At 41.8% G+C, this 24,016-nt stretch overlaps 1 protein-coding gene across 5 annotated transcripts in view; it reads left to right on the forward strand.

The window, feature by feature from the left end:
* The window catches only part of CRB1 (crumbs cell polarity complex component 1), a 161,476-nt gene that overhangs the window by 48,296 nt on the left and 89,164 nt on the right, over nucleotides 1-24,016 (forward strand). For all 5 annotated transcript variants that reach the window (XM_073356740.1, XM_073356741.1, XM_073356745.1 and 2 more), the window contains exons 2-4: nucleotides 548-1,129; nucleotides 16,349-16,544; nucleotides 20,304-20,443. In XM_073356740.1, the coding sequence (XP_073212841.1) occupies nucleotides 548-1,129; nucleotides 16,349-16,544; nucleotides 20,304-20,443 (918 nt within the window). The remainder of the gene's footprint in view (nucleotides 1-547; nucleotides 1,130-16,348; nucleotides 16,545-20,303; nucleotides 20,444-24,016) is intronic.

Genomic DNA, 24,016 nt, shown 5'->3' on the forward strand with positions numbered 1-24,016 from the left:
TTCTTCACTTGTTGCCCTGAACTGATGCTGTGCTCAGTTAAATAATTGCCATGTCTCCTTTCTCCCCCACAAGTGGCTGCATCCACTTGGTCCGACCCAGTATGGCTGTTCTTATGAAAGATGCTGTATACATGTAAGACTTTATTATCCCTCTCAAAAAAATCAATTTAGGATCCAGTGTTCCACATCATATGCATTCCAAACCACTGGCTGACTGTACTAATGTTCAGTGATGGTTGGGTCACCATTTTGTTATTGGTATTAGGCGGTGAGTTTGCAAATCTTGCCGCTGCTGACAGTGGTCTCTGGAAGGGATGGGTAATAGGAAATTACACTCTGTTCAGGCTGTGGTACTGGTTTTTTCGTTTTTGTTTGTTTTGTATTAAAGAATTCATTGCCACCACCTCCCCCAACTCCATTTTCTTTTCAACAGTGAGAATTACAAGAGAGAGGTGGAGTTTAAAACAACATTATACTAAGATTTGTAGTTCTTTCTTATTTAAACTGCTCTGGAAGTTTCTCAGTAATTTTTGTGTTTCCTTCCTAGAGTCACTTAGCATAAGAAATGATTCCAGGTGCCTGTCAAACTCTTGCCAAAAGAACTCTACATGTGATGCTGCTGCTAAGGACGATTCCTGCCGCTGTGCGGACACAGTTGATATTTTGGGGGAAGACTGCAATAAAACGGATGATCCTTGCTCCTCAAACCCTTGTCTTCAAAATGCTACCTGTTTAAGCACTGCAGGAAACCTCAGCTTTACTTGTGAATGCCCCACTGGGTACAATGGGACTACCTGTGAAACAGCCATCAGCCTCTGTGACACAAACCCTTGTAGACATGGAGGCACTTGTCAGAATGGCTTGGCTAGCCCGACCTGTGTTTGTAGTGCAGGATACACGGGCATGCTGTGCGAGACTTACTTCAATGTGTGCATTTCAAATCCATGCCACAATGGAGCATTGTGCAGGGAAGGAATTGACGGGTACTCCTGCTACTGTGTCCCAGGCTACCAAGGCAAGCACTGTGACCTGGAAGTGAATGAATGTGATTCAGATCCCTGCTTGAATGGGGCTACGTGCCTGAACCAGATAGGCAAGTATGACTGCATCTGCCCAGCTGAGTACATGGGTAAGCTCTATTAAAGAGATCTTTTTTCATTTTGACATGCAGAGCAACTTTATGTTCCAAGCTATCTTTCTCACTGTTTATTTACTCATATTTTCATAACAAAGTTAGATCAAGTTCTCTGCTGAGTGCTGCTACTTTTTGGGTTATCACATCAGTTTTAGAGATGGAAGGATTCAGGAAGTTTCACATTACACAAAATCTACAGAACATTTGACAGAGATCAACCTACTTCACAGACTTGGAATAACTTTCCTCTTAAAGACAGGTTTCAGAGGAACAGCCGTGTTAGTCTGTATTCGCAAAAAGAAAAGGAGTACTTGTGGCACCTTAGAGACTAACCAATTTATTTGAGCATGAGCTTTCGTGAGCTACAGCTCACTTCATCAGATGTTTACCGTGGAAACTGCAGCAGACTTTATATACACACAGAAATCATGAAACAATACCTCCTCCCACCCCACTGTCCTGCTGGTAATAGCTTATCTAAAGTGATCAACAGGTGGGCCATTTCCAGCACAAATCCAGGTTTTCTCACCCTCCACCCCCCCACACAAATTCACTCTCCTGCTGGTGCTAGCCCATCCAAAGTGACAACTCTTTACATAATCAAGTCGGGCTATTTCCTGCATAGATCAAGGTTTTCTCACATCCCCCCCACCCCCATACACACACAAACTCACTCTCCTGCTGGTAATAGCTCATCTAAACTGACCATTCTCCAGGTTTAAATCCAAGTTAAACCAGAACATCTGGGGGGGGGGGGGGGTAGGAAAAAACAAGAGGAAACAGGCTACCTTGCATAATGACTTAGCCACTCCCAGTCTCTATTTAAGCCTAAATTAATAGTATCCAATTTGCAAATGAATTCCAATTCAGCAGTTTCTCGCTGGAGTCTGGATTTGAAGTTTTTTTGTTTTAAGATAGCGACCTTCATGTCTGTGATTGCGTGACCAGAGAGATTGAAGTGTTCTCCGACTGGTTTATGAATGTTATAATTCTTGACATCTGATTTGTGTCCATTTATTCTTTTACGTAGAGACTGTCCAGTTTGACCAATGTACATGGCAGAGGGGCATTGCTGGCACATGATGGCATAGATCACATTGGTGGATGTGCAGGTGAACGAGCCTCTGATAGTGTGGCTGATGTTATTAGGCCCTGTGATGGTGTCCCCTGAATAGATATGTGGGCACAATTGGCAACGGGCTTTGTTGCAAGGATAAGTTCCTGGGTTAGTGGTTCTGTTGTGTGGTATGTACCACACAACAGAACCACTAACCCAGGAACTTATCCTTGCAACAAAGCCCGTTGCCAATTGTGCCCACATATCTATTCAGGGGACACCATCACAGGGCCTAATAACATCAGCCACACTATCAGAGGCTCGTTCACCTGCACATCCACCAATGTGATCTATGCCATCATGTGCCAGCAATGCCCCTCTGCCATGTACATTGGTCAAACTGGACAGTCTCTACGTAAAAGAATAAATGGACACAAATCAGATGTCAAGAATTATAACATTCATAAACCAGTCGGAGAACACTTCAATCTCTCTGGTCACGCAATCACAGACATGAAGGTCGCTATCTTAAAACAAAAAAACTTCAAATCCAGACTCCAGCGAGAAACTGCTGAATTGGAATTCATTTGCAAATTGGATACTATTAATTTAGGCTTAAATAGAGACTGGGAGTGGCTAAGTCATTATGCAAGGTAGCCTGTTTCCTCTTGTTTTTTCCTACCCCCCCCCCCCCCCCAGATGTTCTGGTTTAACTTGGATTTAAACCTGGAGAATGGTCAGTTTAGATGAGCTATTACCAGCAGGAGAGTGAGTTTGTGTGTGTATGGGGGTGGGGGGGATGTGAGAAAACCTTGATCTATGCAGGAAATAGCCCGACTTGATTATGTAAAGAGTTGTCACTTTGGATGGGCTAGCACCAGCAGGAGAGTGAATTTGTGTGGGGGGGTGGAGGGTGAGAAAACCTGGATTTGTGCTGGAAATGGCCCACCTGTTGATCACTTTAGATAAGCTATTACCAGCAGGACAGTGGGGTGGGAGGAGGTATTGTTTCATGATTTCTGTGTGTATATAAAGTCTGCTGCAGTTTCCACGGTAAACATCTGATGAAGTGAGCTGTAGCTCACGAAAGCTCATGCTCAAATAAATTGGTTAGTCTCTAAGGTGCCACAAGTACTCCTTTTCTTTTTCCTCTTAAAGCAACCTTCTTAAACTGGATGTGCTCAGAATGCTATACCATGTGTTTTGCTAATCAAATAAAATCAGGTGTATTAGATCTTCAGGCATAGAATGTTTCAAAACTTCAGACTGAGATCCCCTGGACTGGATTTATCTGCCAAGCTCTTTGGCCTTTGCATTTGCTTTTCAGGATCCCTTTCTTCTGCCTTCTGCCTTCACAGCCCCTTCTCTCTCACTTTCTCCTCTGCTGAGAGTTGGGGGTTTTCCGGACTTTTTTCAAATGCTTGATTCAAACTTTCTTTCTTTCCCTCTCTCCATACCCTTGCTCCTTCTTTCTTTCCATCTTTCTCCTTCTCCACTTTTTTGGACCTCCATGTCCACTTGATTTTTCAGTCGATCACTCTCACCTACTGCACTGTACATGACTTTACCCTTCATATTGTTTACTTCTAGTTTCTTTCTGTGGTCTCTCCTAGTCTATGCAACATACTGATAGCATATACTCGATCCAGTAGTTTCCTCTACCACTCATTTTCCTGCACCACTTCTCAGCCAGCACCTGCAACCAGTTATGTGGCTGGCTCCCCAGTCAAACACCCTTCCTCAAAACCATGGGAAAAGATTCTGAATGGAACACAAAGCTCAGAAAGTTCCCTCCAGCATGGAAACTGGGAACAGTAGTTTAGTGGGTCCAATGTATTCTAAAATGCATTTTTCACCCTCCTCTCATAAGTAGTCAGGTTGATCCTTTAAGTGATGCAGACATTTTATATTTAGAAAGTGCACTTCAGAAGCATGGACATTTGTCCAATGGTCATTAGCATTATGTTCGCCGTGCAAGAGACCTAGATTCATTACCCATATCCAGTTCCTAATTCTTCAAGCTGCTAGTGGTTAAGAGTGTTCGAGAGGCAGCTTACTCCGCCTTTGCTGGCACCTTGCATCTCTGAGTTAAGACTATTAACAATGGGCCCTCTTGATCAGATTTTGCCCTGGTGTCATAGCACCTAAGTGTGGGTTAAAAGCCTTAGAAAGATGATAGATGATTACAAAGGTTTAAGAGGAAGATCACTGTGATAAAGCATCAGGCTAGAGGAAGTTCTCTCTGTAGGACTAGGGGAAAATGTCTTTTACCTTTGAAGAAAAATAGATATTTAGAGCCAAACTTTCATCCTTCCACTTTGAACCTATGAAACAAAATTGTGCATTCATAGTGTCTACAAAACTCACGTTCTTTGCACATTCAGTGGCTGCACACACTTTTTTTTGTACTTGCCATTTAGCTCCAGTGCCTGAAAAAATTGGCTTTATTGTTAAGGTTATTGAAAAACTAAAATCAATGAACTCCCTCATTATCTAATTGGATTTCATTTGACATCTTAAAGACTACATGGAGTTAGATAACAAAGCCACAAGAAAAAAACAAAACACCACTGTTGGGTTCCAGCACAGCATTTTGAAAATCAAGTGATTTTTTTTTTCTTGCTTATCATGTAATTCACTCTATGGGGAAGCACTTTCATGGTTCCAGGTCATTGCTTTAGTCGGCATTCTGATTTTGTGTAATAAACAGTCTCACAGAATGCAGAGCTCTGTTCTTGGACGGCATAGGGGGAGGGTTAGCACTACCAAGCTTTAAAAAAAAAAAGCAGCCAGCGAGATTAAGTGGCTGATCTGTAGTGAGGCAAGGGGAGAAAAAAAAAGGAAAAAAAGCACTAGACAGTATAAAAAATTATAGCAGTTGCTTCAAGCGATTCAAATGAATAAGAACTAAAAGATGTGGTTTAAAACCCCATCCAAAAACTCCACCAGGGAGTGGAAGTCAGAAGGTAAAAGCAGATTTCTATTGCTGACATAGAATTCATTTGGAAGCCAGCCCTCAGTTAATATCCTTCATGTGCACAGAGAATGTTATTTAAAGGAAGCTTGTTGCCTTCCTGCCACCCTGCTGCTATCAGTGGGTGTCTCAGCCCAGGCCAAGGGATGAGAAAACTACAGAACTAGGGGAAAGCCAAAGAGGAGAAAGAAGGAAAAAACCTATTAGCAAGAAGCATGGCTATTCTGAAATGATCAGACTTGACCCGGACCTCCTGATGTACTCAGGAAGCTGTATTTGTTTAACCTGTGCTGTTAGCTCGATCCAGGGCTGGATCTACAGCACAGGAGATCTGCTTGAAGGAAAGAAGATTGTCTCTATAGAGAGAAAGGGAGGGAAAACATAAGAAAGAAAAAAGGAGAGAAATGAAGAATTAGAGCAACACAGATTGTTGGAGGAAGCTCACTCTGCTGGAGTCGCTCTTTTTATCTCAGAGCTCTGCTGTTTCCCAGGCTGAGTCTCTCTGCTCTTCCCAAAATCAGGGACTATCATTCTGATGGAATGTCTACACTGCAATTAAAAACTTGCGAGTGGCCTGTGCCAGCTGGATCAGGCTCACAGGGTTCAGGTTAAGGGGCTGTTTAAATGTGGTGTAGGCATTCAGGCTCAGGCTGCATCCCAGCACTGGGACCCTCACCCCCTCCTGCCCCCCCCCACAATCAGAACACTAAAATTAAAAGAGTTAATAGGTGGAGGAAAGAGGTGGAAGCTAAGGAAGGAAAAGAGGTCTTGTATACAAAGCAGAAGAAATTGCACCGTTCTGATGTACGGCTCAGGCATGACTTCCAGCAGTAGTGAGGCTAATAACAATAATTCTATAAAGGAGTAGTTGGCTGTTCCTTCAGCAGTAAAATGCCAGCTTTAAAGCCCACTTAACCAAATGATTTATCAGAAGCCATTTTTGTTATTTTCTGCACCTTGCTGTGAGTTGTGTTAAATGCATAAGCCAGAGGGATTATTGGATGAAAGCCCTGAGGTGTCCCCACTGGTAATAAAAATCCTCATTTACTCTGTCAGAGGATCTTGCCAACTGTTATTATCCTGGCCTGACACCATGAATCACAGTGGGAAGTCATCCAACCTCATCTCATTTCCCTAGGATGTTAAAGAGGTTATAACTTTTGATACATAGGTGGAGATTGCACAGTAAATCTACAGCGGTAATGTTAACCAAATGCTTGAGTTACTGGCTTTAGTTGCTACCAGTTTCATGGGCTATCACTGCTACTTTGTGTGATTGGTATGTTGCATGCAATTCCTAAAATAGCTGAGAAATTTCTCACATAATTCTTACACAAATGGGAGAGGTTAGAATGTCTAAAGAGCTGAAGAATGGAAAATGTAGCATGAAATCTCTATTTTACTATGATAATGCACTGCATGTGTGAAATTATGTACAAGACGTGTCATACAGCTGTTAAATAATAAAGCTCAATTGGTTTGCCAAACCTTTGCTGGATATGCTGGCAAAATGTAATATTTCTCCATTGTACTAATTACACTTTCATTTCACTTAAGCAAACAGAGCATGGTATAAGAGCCTGCTTCTTGCTGATAGCCAATCACATTTATTATCTAACTGGACACAGTTGAAACCATTGCCAGTAGGTGAACATTTAAGTGTAAATGATCAAATATGTATACTGTGGTTCCAAAAATAAATCCTATTCAGAGACAACAGAAAAGGCCATTTTGATTGCACTTGGCAACAGATCAAATAGATCTAATAGGCCAAATTCATCCTAGGTGCAATTCCATTTAGTACAGTAGAATTATACTTGAGTTGAATTCAGCACAATGTGAGGATATTATTGCATGCCCAAAACTAAGTCCTCACCCTGCCTTTTTGCACTGATGTAATATTTCCAGCAGTAGTGAACATGCCACGCTGGTATTTAGGGTAGCTTTATAAAACTCCATCCTCCTTCCCTGTTGTGTCAGAGCATTGCAATTATGATGCACTAAATTATCCACTTGTAATGATGTGTGATTGCACACATGTATTGACACTATGATTGCTAGGATATATGGGCAGTATGGATAATGACCTACTGCTCCAAAGACATAGAACTCCTCTGTTTGAGCTAAGAGTTTTCTTTTAATTTTCAGTCGTTCAAGAGGTAGGATCCACTTTTCAAGCCAGTCACTAGAAGGTAAGATACTGACACAGAGAGATATGCTACAGGAGCGCTGATATAGTCCATCCAGCACAGGGTAGTTGTACTCCCCCATACAAATCAGTTTATAATGTTTGCCCATTCTTTCACTCCTGCCATGCTTGGGCAAAATGTAATTTGAAGGCCAAAGTTTCCAAGTGACTGAATTAGTTCCAGAGGTGCTGAGAACCCATATAGCTCCCACTGAGGTCAGAACGGGAGACAGGAGCACTCATCACCTCTAAAAAATCAGCTCACTTATGTGCTTAAATAGGGACTTAGGTGCCTAACTCTGAGCACCCACCTGTGATGCTTTACAAATCTCCACTAAACATTTATCATCTTCTCCTGAGCTCCCTCTCTCTGACTGGGGCTGTGCATGCAGGTGAATATTTGTGTTCATTTTTGTAATTAGCCAAGAACAGAATGAATAATGGACCTGATTCTGCAGAGCACTTATGCATGTGATTAACTTAAAACATGTTTCAGAGTAACAGCCGTGTTAGTCTGTATTCGCAAAAAGAAAATGAGTACTTGTGGCACCTTAGAGACTAACCAATTTATTTGAGCATGAGCTTTCGTGAGCTACAGCTCACTTCATCGGATGCATGCCGTGGAAACTGCAGCAGACTTTATTTATACACAGAGAATATGAAAAAATACCTCCTCCCACCCCACTGTCCTGCTGGTAATAGCTTATCTAAAGTGATCATCAGGTGGGCCATTAAAACACGTGAGCCGTCCCAATGATTTCAATTCAGACTACTCAAGTGCGCTGAAGTTAAGCACAGGGTTAAATGTTTTGCTGGATCAAAGGCTAAATGTCTTTTCTTTTATGGATTAGGCCTGTATATTATGAATAGAGGTTTCTGTTGCTGCGGTTTTATTTTAATTGCCTTTTTACCGTATTTAGGGCAGCATTACAGTTAAACACAGGTACACACCTTTCTTTTCTTGTGCTTAAAATGTCATGCTTCTGGATGTCAGCCCCACAATGTATATCATATCATGTTGGGTAGATACATTGAAGCGGGAGAGGAGTTTCCTTTTGAAGCACCTGGACACTGGAGTTGATGGACCAAAGGCATGACCCAATGTAGCAAATCCAATGTTTTTGTTGTAATAATCAGGCATTCTCTGGCCTGTAATTTTAAATCTGGTTGAAGTGAGACTGTTGCACTAGTTTCATTTTGTCACATGGTTTCCAGTGTTTGGAGCAATCTCTTAATGAACTCTGGCAGATTTATGATCACTAGACATAGTTCTGGAAACACATTTTTACAAGTTCAATTATTCATAGGGCAGCAACCATGGAGGAGTTCCTTGCTGTATCTGGTGAAATATACATTACCACAAAACCTTAGGAGATCATTCCAGTTGTAGGACCTAATACCACACTCCTCAGATACACAAAACTCCCTCTGAAATCAGTGGTTAATTGAAGCAATGAAGCCTCAGAATATTGTTGTTTTGCATACATTGAAGACATGACCTATTATATTTTTAGAAAATATACTTCAATAACCTCTGATAATAATCCTAGTTATTTTATGTGCCAGTATGTTTTTAAAGAACATTTTAAACCACCAGTGTTAGCATTTACTACAACTGTATCGAAAGATCCCATTTTCAAGGTTTATTCTGATTTATTGTGATATCTCCGGCTCTAATACAGAATTTTACAAATGTGCTGCATTTGTTGTTGGCCAAATTAAGTCAGTGACCAAGTCATACAGAGTTTAACACTAGCAGCCTAAAGGTTTGGGGAAAATACTCTTAATCAAAGTGTACATATCACTCAGTGTATCATATACACTATCTGTAAATTCATAGTTATTTTAAAACTGAAAATTATTTACAGCCAATTGAGAACCTCTCATTTTATTTTATTTTATTTTATTAAATGAGTACCTATCCATTGTGCTAGGTTTTGTACAGATATTACAAAACATATATTTTGTATCTATGGATAAACAGTATCAACAGGTTGTTTTCAGTTACCCCAGTATAAAATTGGAGTAACTCCAAAGAGTTTTAACCTGGATACATGTGGAGTGATTGACAGCATAATTCGGCCAGATACATCTATGTAGGCAATTTTAATTGTTAAATGATACTTTATATGGAAACTAAAAGTATATATTTCTACTCTGCAAAGTAACTGTAAAAATGCCAGCCTTCCTACCCTGTGAATTTTCAGGCATAGCTCCTTACTTTAATGAAGAAAAAAATAATAATTTTTTATTGCTATTAATACTGCAGTAACAACACAGCTACAGGAGAATAACCTGGATGCCATGTATCATCATCAGCATTATTAAACGAGTAAATATGATATAAGGTAATTGATTCAAACATGGAACCCCACAATGCTATTTCTGTAGGGCAACCTTTCAGATTATAACTGTGCTTTAAAAATATATTATGGCCTACTACCTGGGAAATTTTCATTTATGAACCAACAAAGTATTTTTAGTGCAAAAATAGTCCAATAATATAAAAACAATAATAGGTATTTTCTTAAGTGTATGAAAATTCTCTGGATCAAATGTTCAGAAATGGTCTCTAAAATTACAATCCACCATTTCTGATTCCAAGGTTTTCATTCTCAAATTGGGTAGTTTCACATAATCACGCAATGTGCATCTGCAAATACAGTTTGCCCTTGCAATACTGAGTTTTGCATATGCAAGTGCTGGGAAATCAAATTTTCATGTTTAATTTTAGAGGTTTATAAATATTTGCTTCTAAATTGGAAGTCTGAGCATTGATTGAATACGAGTTAGAAGGAAAAATGTATCACAAAAAACATGATAGATTTAACCCAAGGTACATTATGTTGTGTCTGAATGTAACATCGTGGTACCCACCTCTTGCAAATGCCCCCTTCTGGTTGGGTGTGTCTTCCGTCTTTAAACTGTCCCAGCCCTAGTATTGAGCTATCCCTGGAGGCAATGGTTTTATTCTCTCTGGGCCCTTCTGATCCCAGCTCTCCAGCTAGGCCTCTTAACAGTTCAGATCCCCTTCTGGAGGTTTATCACTCACCAATTGTCAGCCACTTCCCCAGTGGCTTCTGGGGGGTACCCAGGCCTGCCCACTACTCTGGGTGCCAGCCCAGGGACCCTAAGAATAGCAGCCATCCAGGGCCATGTCCTTTTAACTAACCTGCTTTCAGCTCCCTGGGCCACTTCCCCATGGCCCCAGCCTTTGCCAATGCTTCACCCTTACCTCAAGGCACTTCTATGTTCAGGCCCAGCAGCCAACCAAGAGCTCTTTCTTACTGCTCTGGTCCCTGCCAGCACTGAGCTGTCCATGGTGCTGCAGTTCCCTTTGGCCAGCCAGGAACACAAACTACACTCCTTTGGCTCCAGCAAGGAACTGACCCTGGTTTTCACTGCGGCTCCCTTTATACTAGCCTGCAACCCTCTTATTGGCTAGCCCCTTATAGCATCCCCTGCTGATTGGCTGCTTCCTGTGCAGTCCTTCTAGGCCTCTTAGAGGGCTTAGCTCCACTGCTCCTTTCCTGGGACAGGTGTAAAAGGACCCTTAGGCCTCCAGCACCAGTAGCTCCACCCCACCACAATGAATAAAACCCTTATTAAATGTCAGATGTTGACTATAAATACTGATGGAAGAATAGAACATCTTGTACACCCTGCCTTATACAATTTAGGAAACTGTATAAATAATAATCATCATTATCATCATCTGTGGAAAAGTGAGCTTTTATGCCTTCCTGTAGTTTGCAGAGCAGGGGCTCCATTTAAGTCAATGTGTGATAGGAATGCAAGATTGGGTACATTAATATTTAATGCAGAGACTAAGGCTATGTCTACCCTGCAGAGTTTTGTCACAAAAGTTATACTGCTTTAATTAAACCACTGTTGCATGTCCACACTATGCTCCTTGTGTCAGCAGAGTGCATCCACACTAGAAGCTCTTGCATCAACACTGAGAGCAGTGCACTGTGGGTAGCTATCCCACTGGCTGCAGGGTGCTTTGGGAAGGGTTTGCAATGCCTCATGGGGCAGGTACAGTGTCACATGATGCAGGTTTCTCAATCCCATCATTCCATGGGCATCCTACTAGATTGCCAGCTGCTTTTCAACTAAAGTGTGTGTGTGGGGAGAGTGTGTGACAGAGAGTGTGAGTGTGGGGGGAGGGGAGAGACAGAGTGTATGTTGGGGGAGAGTGAGAGAGTGGTGGAAATGAGAGAGACAAAGCATGTCTTGGGGGAGTGTGTATGTTGGGGGAGAGTGAGTGTGTCAGCATGCTGTCTCTAAGTTCAGACAGCTGCCGGAAACAACTAGTCGTGAGGCAGGGGAAGGGGGACACCCCCGACATCAGCCCCCACCTCCCTCTCTGGCGCTGCACAGCAGTCTCTTTCTCTCTCTCTCTCTTTCACACACACACAAACACCACACATCTGCCCCTCCCAGCAGCTGTGTTTCTAGTGCAAAGGAGAACAGGAGGATTCCACATTAATGATTTGCTCTTTGTTGCAGGAGCTGAGAGGCAAGCTCAGCTGCCAGAACTTCCCAGAGCTTTGAAAGGGGAAGGGTGCATGCCTGCAGGGCAGCTGAGTTCAAAACAGTGAGCAGAGCAGTCACACCAGGCATTGTGGGATACTAGGGGAGGCCAGTTATGGTGATATAATGAACAGCAGCATCTACACTGACACTTTGTCGCTTTAAGTTTGCCACAGAAAGCTTTATGCCTCTCGTCAAGGTGGTTTTATTTTGTTGCTGAAACGGAAGAGTTTTGTCGCCAAAAGTGGCATTGCACTGTATCCACCTCCACTGTTTCATTGCCAAAAGCTGCCTTTTGGTGACAAAACTCTGCAGTGTAGACAAGGCCTAAATGGTGCTGATGCTATGTATTTCACTGATTCTTTTGGCAGAGCTGGGCATGAGTCTGGAACGAAACTTCCCCAAGGTTCGGGTATGTTCAGATCTGGAATTTTGTATGTTCTACAACCTGGTTTTAACTCTGACCATTGATGGAGGCTATAGAAAGCTTTCCAAAGTTATCTTAGCAAACAGGGGACTATGACAAAACAGACTATTTGTCCAAGGACTATTTTTGGTTTTCTAATCAAGCCTTCAAAATGCCCTTGAAATGTCTGAATTACCCCTTAGCACACACAAAAAATAATGTTTTAAAATGCATTGTCTTTATATTGTAAATGTTGCCATCTCCTGACCCTACATTAATTTTCTTCCTCTCTGTGTCTGGCTGCACTGTAGCATTTTGGTCCTTTTCAGAATCATATCTCTAGCAACAATTTTTTTCCAGTGGGAGTTTCCCATCATATAAGAAATATTAATGCGCTTTAAAGTCATGATATAAGGCATGCTGTTAGGGTTGATAATTACAAGCAGGATACTTGCTGAAAGTGATTTGATTCATATTGTATGTGCCTGTCTGTGGAGCTCTCAAATGCCACAGATTTGAATACAAAGACACTGCTATTTCGTCTGTGAGCAAATGGCAAGGAGATAAGCAGCTGGAGATCAGAGCACTGCACTATTCTCACTGCTGCTTCCAGCAAGATGAGTACAGACAACACCTATCATAGCTAAAATGAAGCATACAGCCCTTCTGGAACTAAAGAAAAAAAAGCAGCAAGTATATTTGTGGAGGGAATTAGGATTCTATGGGCGGTATTTGTATGATGTTTGCAGAGACTATAAAACATGTTCTTGTCATAGCAGCACAGGCCTGGCTTCTGTTTGGGGCAATGTCATGAACTTTTGGTGTGACCCTGGGTAAAACTTGAGTCATTCAGGCTGATAGCTTGCAATCCTGCTCATATTGACTTTAATAGTGGAGGATCAGGCTGAGGTGGCATTTCGAGATCCTTGAGTAGGTGCTACCAAACCCCTAGTCATTGCTACTATCACTAGCTATTGAATCAAATGTGATTTTAAAATGGACTTAAATAAAAGGAATTTATTTATTGTTTTGCAACAATATTTGTGGTGAACCTTTGGTTTAACTGGGCATTGGGCTGAGTCAAATTCAGCCCAAGATCAAAGTTCAGCAAAAACAAAAGTCAACAAACTGTAAATCTCAGCAAGCAGAAGAGTGTACATGAAAACTCAAAGGCTGGGACCACTCTGAGGGAAATCTCCTTCTATTGCTCTAGTCCTGGTCCTGGCAACGGTGGGAGCACTGGAGTAGAAATGCTGCCGGTGTTATCATCACTATGTCACCAAAACTCACGTAGAGCTCCTACCCTTGCTAGCACCAGCAAAGTCGCAACAGTAGTTGAGCACAACTAAGCGATTTCCCTGAAATCCTCAGTGCAGACAAGGTCACAGCACTGTGCATCAGGGAACAGAACTGAAACAAGAAGGATGATCTCACCATCAGCTGGCTGCGTGCAGAGCCACAACAATAGCCCAATCCCAGGTGTCTGCCCCCTCTGTATCTAGGCATGGCCACACAAGGACTGAAGAGGCAAATGGAAGACAAAAGGAACTCCAGTCATTGATGAGCAAACAAGGGATTTGTTTTACCCCAGGCTGTTGTTTTAAATTCAAGCCCCTGCATTGGTAGGTAATGGGGAAAACGGCCGAAGGCTCCACCTCACGCAAAGGACAGCCATAGTGTGGCTGAAGAGCGGAGACCACACTCCATCCTAGTGCCTCTACTGGCATTGGCTGCCTGAAAGGGAGCAGGGCGAAGGAGGGGCAAGTGTGGAAGATGGAGCATAGCATGCCCTCTCCAAGGGTGATGTAAATGCTACACTGGTGTATGCTGCTGGGGAGTCCCCACAAGGATTCTTACCCCCTGGCACACATTGCATCTCCCTCCAAGATGCCCATGCAAGCATCCAGGTCATACTCTAGGCCAGCAGCATTAAATCAAGATGTAAGCAACATGCCCCCAGGGGTCACTGAGGATGGAACATGGTCTCTGCTCTTGAGTCCTTATGCTCTACCTGCCCCCTTCTGGAATTCTAATGTATTGGGTGACACCAAATACCATGAATCAACAGGAACTCCGGTACTTAAGGGAGTTAGGTGACCAGCTCCCACTGAATGCCAAAGGGAAGTGGGTACTTAAGTCTCCTAAGGCCCCTTTGAGAATTCCAGCCTCAATTCTCAAGAGACAAAATCCACATTGGCTTCAGTTTTCAACAGATGAGCGATGCCCACAAGCAGCAAGAGAGAGAACTTTGGAATTATAGATAGGTAGGTGATCCGATACATATACATTAAGGCCCTGATCCTACTGCTACTGAAGTCAAAGGCACAGAACTCCCAATAACTTTAGTGGTTCAGAATCAAGGCCTACAGGCCCAATCCTGTTTCTATTGAAGTTAATAGAAGTTTAGCCTTCAGTTTAGACGTGAGTGTTGTTATTATTGTGTTGTGGTGGCACCCAGATATCTTAATCAGGACCCCACTGTGCTAGTCACTGTACCCACAATTAATACAAAAAGACAAAGAGCATACAGTCAAATCATATGACAAGGGAGGTGGATCAAACAGGCAGTGAGGAAGGGAGAATGACAAGGTAACAGTAACACAGTTATGTTGGGTATAAACCCATGGCCTCAGCACACCAATTATCTAGCCTGGCAAAACTGTGGGAGCAGGAGCAGACTTCAAGTGCTAAAACAGGCAAAGTTTGTAATTTGAAAATAGATGGGCTGAATCCTTATCTGGTGTAAATTGTCATAGTTCTGATTTGCATGAGCTGAATATCTGCCCCAAGGTTGTTGGTTTTTTATGTACCTGAAAAATGTGAGGAGCAGCCCTAATTTGTACGTGAAGATTCCATAGTCTGATTTAACAGTTCTTAACACACATATCTACACCACAAGTAAAACCACGTTGTGTTTAGGGACACCTTTTTCTAACACACATTTTATTTCTCATGCGGAATGGACACTGTCACTATGTTAGAATTAATAACAAAGGTCTTGACCATGAAGGCTGGATTCTGAACGAGACCAAGCAAGACAGCAAATTGGATTTGGACTTTGACCTTCCTCACCCCCTACAAAAACATATGCTTTCTCTGAATTACTGTTAGGAGCAAGGAAGCATTTAATTTTTTTGCAAAGCCAAACAAAGGGAACACTTTGTAGATGTTGCTCTGGGTGCCAGATTTTCTTATTTTTATGCACTTCTAATTTAATTTATTTAAATAATAAATATTATTTTTTCTGATGGTTTTAACCTGCCAACTGCAAGTGTTCTGCCAGCTACAATATCGCCACTGAATAAATGTGAGTTGCCAAATTTGGATAGCAAAATCACAGTTTTCAGTAGAATCTCCTGCCCTCCATTTAGCTAAGAAGAAAGCAATAGTGCTAAAAAGGTATTTTAGGAGAATTTCCTGCTCAAAAGAAAAAGATAACTTAGCAAATAATACCAGCATCCTTTGGAATAGGTAGAAGAGACTTTCTTTTAACCTGCATGGTATCCTAAATATGGGTAAACAGACTTCAGAGTTGAGCTAACTTTGCAGAACATCCCAGAGGAGCTGTTACAATACTGTATTGTAACAGCCCTTCTGTTGTCAACAAGATATCACACACACCAGCGTATTTATGAATTGCCAAGGCAAAGACCAACACAATGAGACAATCTTCCAATTAATTCAACTAACTGTAAGGCCTACCAATATTGACAGAGTCCCTTTAAGTGACTGGTTCCTCACAAATGCTATTAAATACAAATGTAATTGTAACATGGTGTAAGTAATCTGAAAATTAAAGGGTTTGGTTTCCATGTGAATAGTTAAATAATAAGATGTGATTGTAATTATTCCTTGTGAATGAAAGCTGTTCTGTTCTCTTCTGTAAATTCCCCCAAATCTGCAAAAATGTAATCTTGCAATCCCTACTGAAGAGGCAAATGATTTTCTAAAAGAGATACTTGCTTGAAGAAAGCTTACATAAATATGACATTTAAAGTGTTCCCAGAGAAAACCTGAAGAATTAACACTTTGCTAAACTTTTTTTTTTAAAGGTATAAACTGTGAGCTGGAAATTGACGAGTGTTTGTCACAGCCTTGTCTAAATGGTGCAACCTGTCATGATACTTTGGGTAGCTATTTCTGTTCCTGTGCACTTGGATTCCTAGGTGAACTCTGTGAAATCAACATTGATGAGTGTGCCAGTCAGCCATGCCTCAATGGAGGGCAGTGTATAGATGATATCAATGGGTATGTATCCTAGATATAGGGTAACTTATACACAAGAAGGACCGATGCTCTGTAACTTGAACACTAATAGGTTGAAATAACATCTGGTTAGCTGAGTTGTCAAATTGTTGATTTCATTTACTAAAAGAGGACCCAATCCTGCACTGTCCTGAGTGCAAGTTTGGGTGCATTAAGAAATGCAAGATTGGGCCCAGAGCTGGTAAACCAATGGGAGTCTGCTGCAAAGACTGATTGCTAGGTAGACTCCTCATATTTGTAACTTTACAAAGTGCTATTTAGTCAGCGCTGCACAACTATTATTTAAAGGTGAATGCTGCACCATTTTAATGAAACAAATCTTGAAAATCATATTAATTTGCCAAAACTTCAGTTTCTTAATCAAGATGAGGACATGTACAAAATATAACATGTTGGCATTGTTCAGCTGTCCACTTTGAAAGAATAGAAACATTAAAGAAAAGTGAAAGACAGGGTAATAGTAACCATAATAATAGACATCACTAGAAAATGTGCAAGACATTTTGCAGATATATAAGGCAACAGATCCTTGACCCAAAGAGCCTACAGTCTGCCTAGATAAAGGACAGGAAAAAATAAGGAAAAGGGACATGACTTACAAGCAAGTTCCTTTTGCTGAAATTAAATGATCCTACAAGGAGATTCAAGTGCAACCCAGGCAGGCCAAAAACCAGGTCTCGGCTCTTTGATGATAGCATTGCATACTGTACATGTGATTCCAAAAGAGGGGAAACTGTGCAAAAGTAAAGTCTATATTATAGAAGTTAGGCTGGAAAGATTCAGTTAGTTCAGCTAGGTAATTCCTCTGTCAGTACTGGATTGTTCCCTACCATGTGAATTCCAATTCTTAAGGGGCTATTTTGAAGGTACCAGTTATAAAGAAATCCATCAGAAGAGCCATGTCATCAAGAGCCTGGGCTTGACTTTAATTCACAAGAGGAGAAAGATCATGTTCCAGCAAAGAACTTTTGCACCACATTGCAACATTACGCTAACCTTGTAGAATTCCCTTTCTGTAGTCCTGAATGACTCTGAGCAATACAAAGCAATTCTCGATTTTCCAGTGCAGTTCAAGCATAGTGGAGTGAGAGAAAGAGGTCGCCTTGCATCTGACACCCACTCAGCAGAATCATTTAGAAAGCCTGAGACCTTTTGAGGGCACACACATATTGTGAGCAGCAATAATGCTCATTCTAACCAGACCAGATCACACTCATTTACCTACTGGAGACCAAAACTGTGGCACATGTAGGAATGCTTTGAAGTGACTGATTATACTGCAGTGTTTCTGGAGGTCAATTTGGTAATCATAATGAAAAAGGATCTGCACCCTAATTACATGAAAAAGGGGCTTGGACAGCAGAGCAAATCTGAAATATGAAGATAGGTAGCCAGTCATTTTCTGCCATCCCTCATCTTATTAAGATGTTTGAGTTAGAAGAAAGCTTTTATTCGTCACATCCTCATTTCTACTTTCTACCTCATCCTGCAGTGAAGTTATAATCCTTTGATGGGACAATCTGCTGCTATGAACATGAGTGTGAAGTCACATATTTAGCATTATGAGCTATTTATTCAAACACTAGGCCAAATTCTGCCCTAATCTTCAGTCCTGAAGCCCTATTGCTTTCAATGAGGTTACATGGGTGTAACATAGGGCAGAACTTGACACACTGGGCCCAACTCTCTTCTGAAACCAGTTTTAAATTTTACATTAACATCAGTAGAGCGTCTGCTAATTTACACTGGTACCTAACCCGCACCCACAAAATACCAATATGTGTACACAAAAATTATAGTTGTGTGTGCTCAAAGGACCTGATCCAAAGCCCATTGAAAGCAATGGAAATACTTTCAGAGGGATTTGGGTCAGGCCTAAAATAAGCACTGCTATGGACAAGTGGCTATTTTGCACATTGTGAGATCTGAAGCAGGGTGCCTCCAGAAAGATCGGTCTGGTGGCCTGTTTAAGCGTACACCAATGAAATCACAGCCCTCTGCACTAGGAGGTATGGGTGCGGAATTTAGAGTCTCACTGGGCTTTCTATCCACCCTGCCCTCCTTTTATTAATTATGCAAACCAAATCCTATATACAAGTTAACTTCAAGGATTCCCTAGCAAATCATTGCAATGTGTAACAATTGCGTGTACATGAGAAATGGGTACATATGCAGATTTGGCAGTGCAAGCAACGCTATTTGAAAATTCACTGTGACTTCATTTCTGGGTCAAGGGAGAAGAGAGGATGGGCTAAACACAGATCTTCACCAAGCAGAAAATGTATCAAGGAAACATATGAAAAACTAACAAAAGAAATGACATTTTTCTGTTCTGAGAACACTTTTAAGAGTTCCTCTCAGGCTGAAAAATTATATAATTGATCAGAGAAGATCTTCTCACCTCACATTTGACTTCCCAAATTCCATACACACTGGACCAAATTCATCCATGGTCTAAGTCCACATGCCTATTGGTTTTAGCGGTGTTACACACATTACGAATGAATTTTCCCCATTGTGAATTTTTTTCCCTACCATCCAAAGAAATACTGTAGAATGTTAATACTATAGTAGAAATGTTGCATTATGCTCTGGTGTTCAACAGCACTACTTGCTTCTCCAAAATAAGGCTTTGGAGTTAAACCCTGACATCAGAAAAGAAGTGTAGTCTTTTTATCTCAAGGCTAGAGATGTCATGTTCAGTCAGAAGTCTTCATGGTTTTAATTGCACAAAAGCCAAGGGATTTTTTTTCAAAATAAAGGAAATTTAATATAGTAGCTGAATTAATTTACTTTCTGATGACATACACAGATCCTCTGTTCTTACTAGATAAAGATGAAATGCAAATCACCCCAACAAGCATATTATAACTCAGCCATTTTGCAGAGGCCTGTCGTTTTGTATGACATGTGTTGCATTAGGTGATTGGATCATGCCAGAAACATAGGAGGTATGACATATCACGGTGCAATTACAAGATACTATGTGTAATGTGACACAGTTGGCATTTCTGAAATCAGCACAATGGATTAAAAAGCAGGCACTATTGATTGCCTGCAAATAGTTCACTACTGCACATATTCAGATCTCATCTTCAAGCACAAGCTACTTTATTTCTGAATAGAAAACAATAGCACTGTTGCCAAGTTAAAGAGATATTAGTATTATTTCTCTTACAATATCACACAGAGGCCTCATTGTAAGAAGCAGTCCCTGACCTGAAGAGCTTATAGCTTAAATAGACCAAGCAGACACAGGCAAGTATAAGAAAGGAAGCATCGTTATCTACATTTTATAAATGGGGAACTGAGGCACCAAGACTTGCCCAAGGTTACACAGGAAGTCTGTGGTAAATCTAGGGATTGAACCCAGATCTCCTGAGTCCCAGTCCAGTTCCTTAGCCAGAAGACCCAAGGCTGGGAAAACAACCCTTGTTGAAAGTGTTATGAGTGTGTCATTTAGGCTTGCAAGGCATTGAGCTGTTACATAATAATAAGTACTATTATTATTTATTTCCCATGGTGCCCACAATGTGCTAGGTGCTGTACAAACACAAGAGGAGGCACAGTGCCTGCCCTGATCTTTCAACTTTAAAAAAGCGTTTTCATTTTAAATGGGTCATCTCAGCACAGGATGCTTTAGAAAATGTTTCCCCTGTAAAAGCACTTCAGTCCAAAGATCATATATGAGTCATCATTATGACTTCTAGTTGGCCTCACTGTCAGCCTTTTGTATTGTAGGTATAGCTGCAACTGTACCAGTAGTGGATTTACGGGCCTGAACTGTGAAATCTTAATTTCCTTATGCCAGTCACAACCATGCCACAATAATGCTACCTGTGAGGACAGCGCTGAGAATTATACATGCCACTGTTGGCCAGGTAAGCTCTGTATTCTCTTACAAGCATTCATAGAATATCACGGTTGGAAGGGACTTCAGGAGGTCATCTAGTCCAACCCCCTGCTCAAAGCAGACCAATCCCCAACTAAATCATCCCAGCCAGGGCTTTGTCAAGCCTGACCTTAAAAACCTCAGAGGAAGGTGATTCAACCACCTCCCTAGGTAACACATTCCAATGCTTCACCACCCTCCTAGTGAAAAAGTTTTTCCTAATATCCAACCTAAACCTCCCGCACTGCAACTTGAGACCATTACTTCTTGTTCTGTCATCTTCTATCACTGAGAAAAGTCCAGATCCATCCTCTGTGGAACCCCCTTTCAGGTAGTTGAAAGCAGCTATCGGGATCCCCCCTCATTCTTCTGTTCCGTAGACTAAACTATCCCAGTTCCCTCAGCCTCGCCTCATGAGTCATGTATTCCAGTTCCCTAATCATTTTTGTTGCCCTCCGCTGGATGCTTTCCAATTTTTCATCATCCTTCTTGTAGTGTGGGGCCCAAAACTGGACAAAGAACTCCAGATGAGGCCTCACCAATGTCGAATAGAGGGGAACGATCACATTCCTCGATCAGCTGGCAATGCCCCTACTTATATATCCCAAAATGCCATTGGCCTTCTTGGCAATAACAGCACACTGTTGACTCATATCCAGCTTCTCGTCCACTGTAACCCCAAGGTCCTTTTCTGCAGAACTGCTGCCTAGCCATTCAGTCCCTAGTCTGTAGCGGTGCATGGGATTCTTCCGTCCTAAGTGCAGGACTCTGCACTTGTCTTTGTTGAACCTCATCAGATTTCTTTTGGCCCAATCCTCTAATTTGTCTAGGTCCCTCTGTATCCTATCCCTACCCTCCAGTGTATCTACCACTCCTCCCAGTTTAGTGTCATCTGCAAACTTACTGAGGGTTCAGTCCACACCATCCTCCAGATCATTAATGAAGATATTGAACAAAACTGGCCAGAGGACCGACACTTGGGGCACTCCGCTTGATATCAGCTACCAACTAGACATGGAGCCATTGATCACTACCCATTGAGCCTGACGATCTAGCCAGCTTTCTATCCACCTTATAGTCCATTCATCCAGCCCATACTTCTTTAATTTGCTGGCAAGAATACTGTGGTACACCGTATCAAAAGCTTTGCTAAAGTCAAGGAATAACACGTCCACTGTTTTCCCCTCATGCACAGAGCCAGTTATCTCATCATAGAAGGCAATTAGATTAGTCAGGCATGACTTGCCCTTGGTGAATCCATGCTGACTGTTCCTGATCACTTTCCTCTCCTCTAAGTGCTTCAGAATTGATTCCTTGAGGACATGCTCCATGATTTTTTCAGGGACTGAGGCTGACTAGCCTGTAGTTCCCCGGACCCTCCTCCTTCTCTTTTTAAAAGATGGGCACTGCATTAGCCTTTTTCCAGTCATCTGGGACCTCCCCTGATCACCATGAGTTTTCAGAGATAATGGCTAATGGCTCTGTAATCGCATCCACCAACTCCTTTAGCACCCTCAGATGCAGTGCATCCGGCCCCATGGACTTGTGCTCATCCAGACTTTCTAAATAGTCCTGAACAATTCTTTCTCCACAGAGGGCTGGTCACCTCCTCCCCATGCTGTGCTGCCCAGTGCAGTAGTCTGAGAGCTGACCTTGATCGTGAATACAGAGGCAAAAAAATCATTGAGTACATTAGCTTTTTCCATATCCTCTGTCACTAGGTTGCCTCCCTCATTCAGTAAGGGGCTCACACTTTCCTTGACTTTCTTCTTGTTGTTAACATACCTGAAGAAACTCTTCTTGTTACTTTTAACGTCTCTTGCTAGCTGCAACTCCAAGTGTGATTTGGCCTTCCTGATTTCACTCCTGATGCCTGAGCAATATATTTATACTCCTTCCTGGTCATTTGTCCAATCTTCCACTTCCTGTTAGCTTCTTTTTCGTGTTTAAGATCAGCAAGTATTTCACTGTTAAGCCAAGCTGGTCGCCTTCCATATTTACTATTCTTTCTACACATCGGGATGGTTTGTCCCTGTAACCTCAATAAGGATTCTTTAAAATACAGCCAGCTCTCCTGGACTCCTTTCCCCCTCATGTTATTCTCCCAGAGGATCCTGCCCATTAGTTCCCTGAGGGAGTCAAAGTCTGCTTTTCTAAAGTCCAAGGTCTGTATTCTACTGCTCTTCCTTCTGTCAGGATCCTGAACTCAACCATCCTTTAAAGCAGAAATGTCCTCACTTCCCTCAGATACAAGAAAACACATATCTACTGTCATAAATATAAAGGGAAGGGGGTTAAGAAGCTCTGATACAATACTATAAAATCCTTTTACCTGTAAAGGGTTAAGCAGCTCAAGTAACCTGGCTGGCACCTGACCAAAATGACCAATAAGAGGACAAGATACTTTCAAATCTGGGCTGGGGGGTAGAGGCTTTGTCTGTCTGTCTGTGTGATGCCTCTGCCGGGGACAGATGAAGAAAGCAAGCAATCCAACTCCTTTAGAGTTAGTAGGTAATCTAGCTAGAAAATGCGTTAGATTTTCTTTTGTTTTTGGCTTGTGAAATTTGCTGTGAATGTGTATCCCTGTTTTTGTGTCTTTTTGTAACTTAAGGATTTGCCTAGAGGGATTCTCTATGTTTTGAGTCTGACTGCCTGTAAGATTATCTTCCATTCTAATCTGACAGAGTTGTTCTTGTATTTTTTTTGTTCTTCTAATAAAGTTCTGTTTTTTAAGAATCCGATTGGGTTTTTAGGGTCCTAAAAACCCAAGGCTGGTCTGTGCTCATCTTGTTTATTCTCAAGCTTCCCCAGGAAAGGGGGTGTAAGGCTTTGCGGGATATTTTGGGGGAAGAGTCTCCAAGTGGTCTCTTCCCTTTTCTTTGTTAAGTTGCTTGGTGGTGGCAGCATACTGAATCCCAGATACGGGGAATTTTCTGTCTTGGGAAAGTTTTAACCTAAGCTGGTAGAAATAAGCTTAAGGGGTCTTTCATGCGGGTCCTCACATCTGTACCCCAGAGTTCAGATTGGGGAAGGAACCCTGACACCTACATACATTTAAAAATATTGTTTGTGACCAGCCTTGGAAAGTGTTCCTGGGAGAGAACCTCAGTATAGCTCCATTGGCTTCAATGGAACTCTGATAGTTTACCCCAGCTGAGGACAGATGTCCCCATATGAGGTCAAAATGAACAAAATTACAGGTCTGTGTACTCCACAAGTACAAAGTATTATTAAGTAAAGTCATTAGCACAGTTGGAACTATAATCTGGGGTTTACTTCCCAATCGCATGCTTAATTCATCAGCCCATGGGACATGGGAACTGTTGCTGCTGCCGCCGCCAGGTTTTCCATCTTCACAAAAGGGACTTTTCGATTGAAATGAGAACCCTGGTGCTCCCACACAACATGTTGAATGCTCCAGCTGGAAATAAATTGAGCTATAAGTGGATTTTGGAAACCAATCTCCTGTGGTCCTCTGAGCGCAGGTCCTTACAGGTTAGAACAAGGGTCAGCACACAGGGTGCAGTTTCAGAGTCACATACCCCTTCCTGCAGCCATGTCC

The sequence above is a fragment of the Lepidochelys kempii genome, chromosome 8 (assembly GCF_965140285.1).
Source record: "Lepidochelys kempii isolate rLepKem1 chromosome 8, rLepKem1.hap1, whole genome shotgun sequence".
Lineage (NCBI taxonomy): Eukaryota > Metazoa > Chordata > Testudines > Cheloniidae > Lepidochelys > Lepidochelys kempii.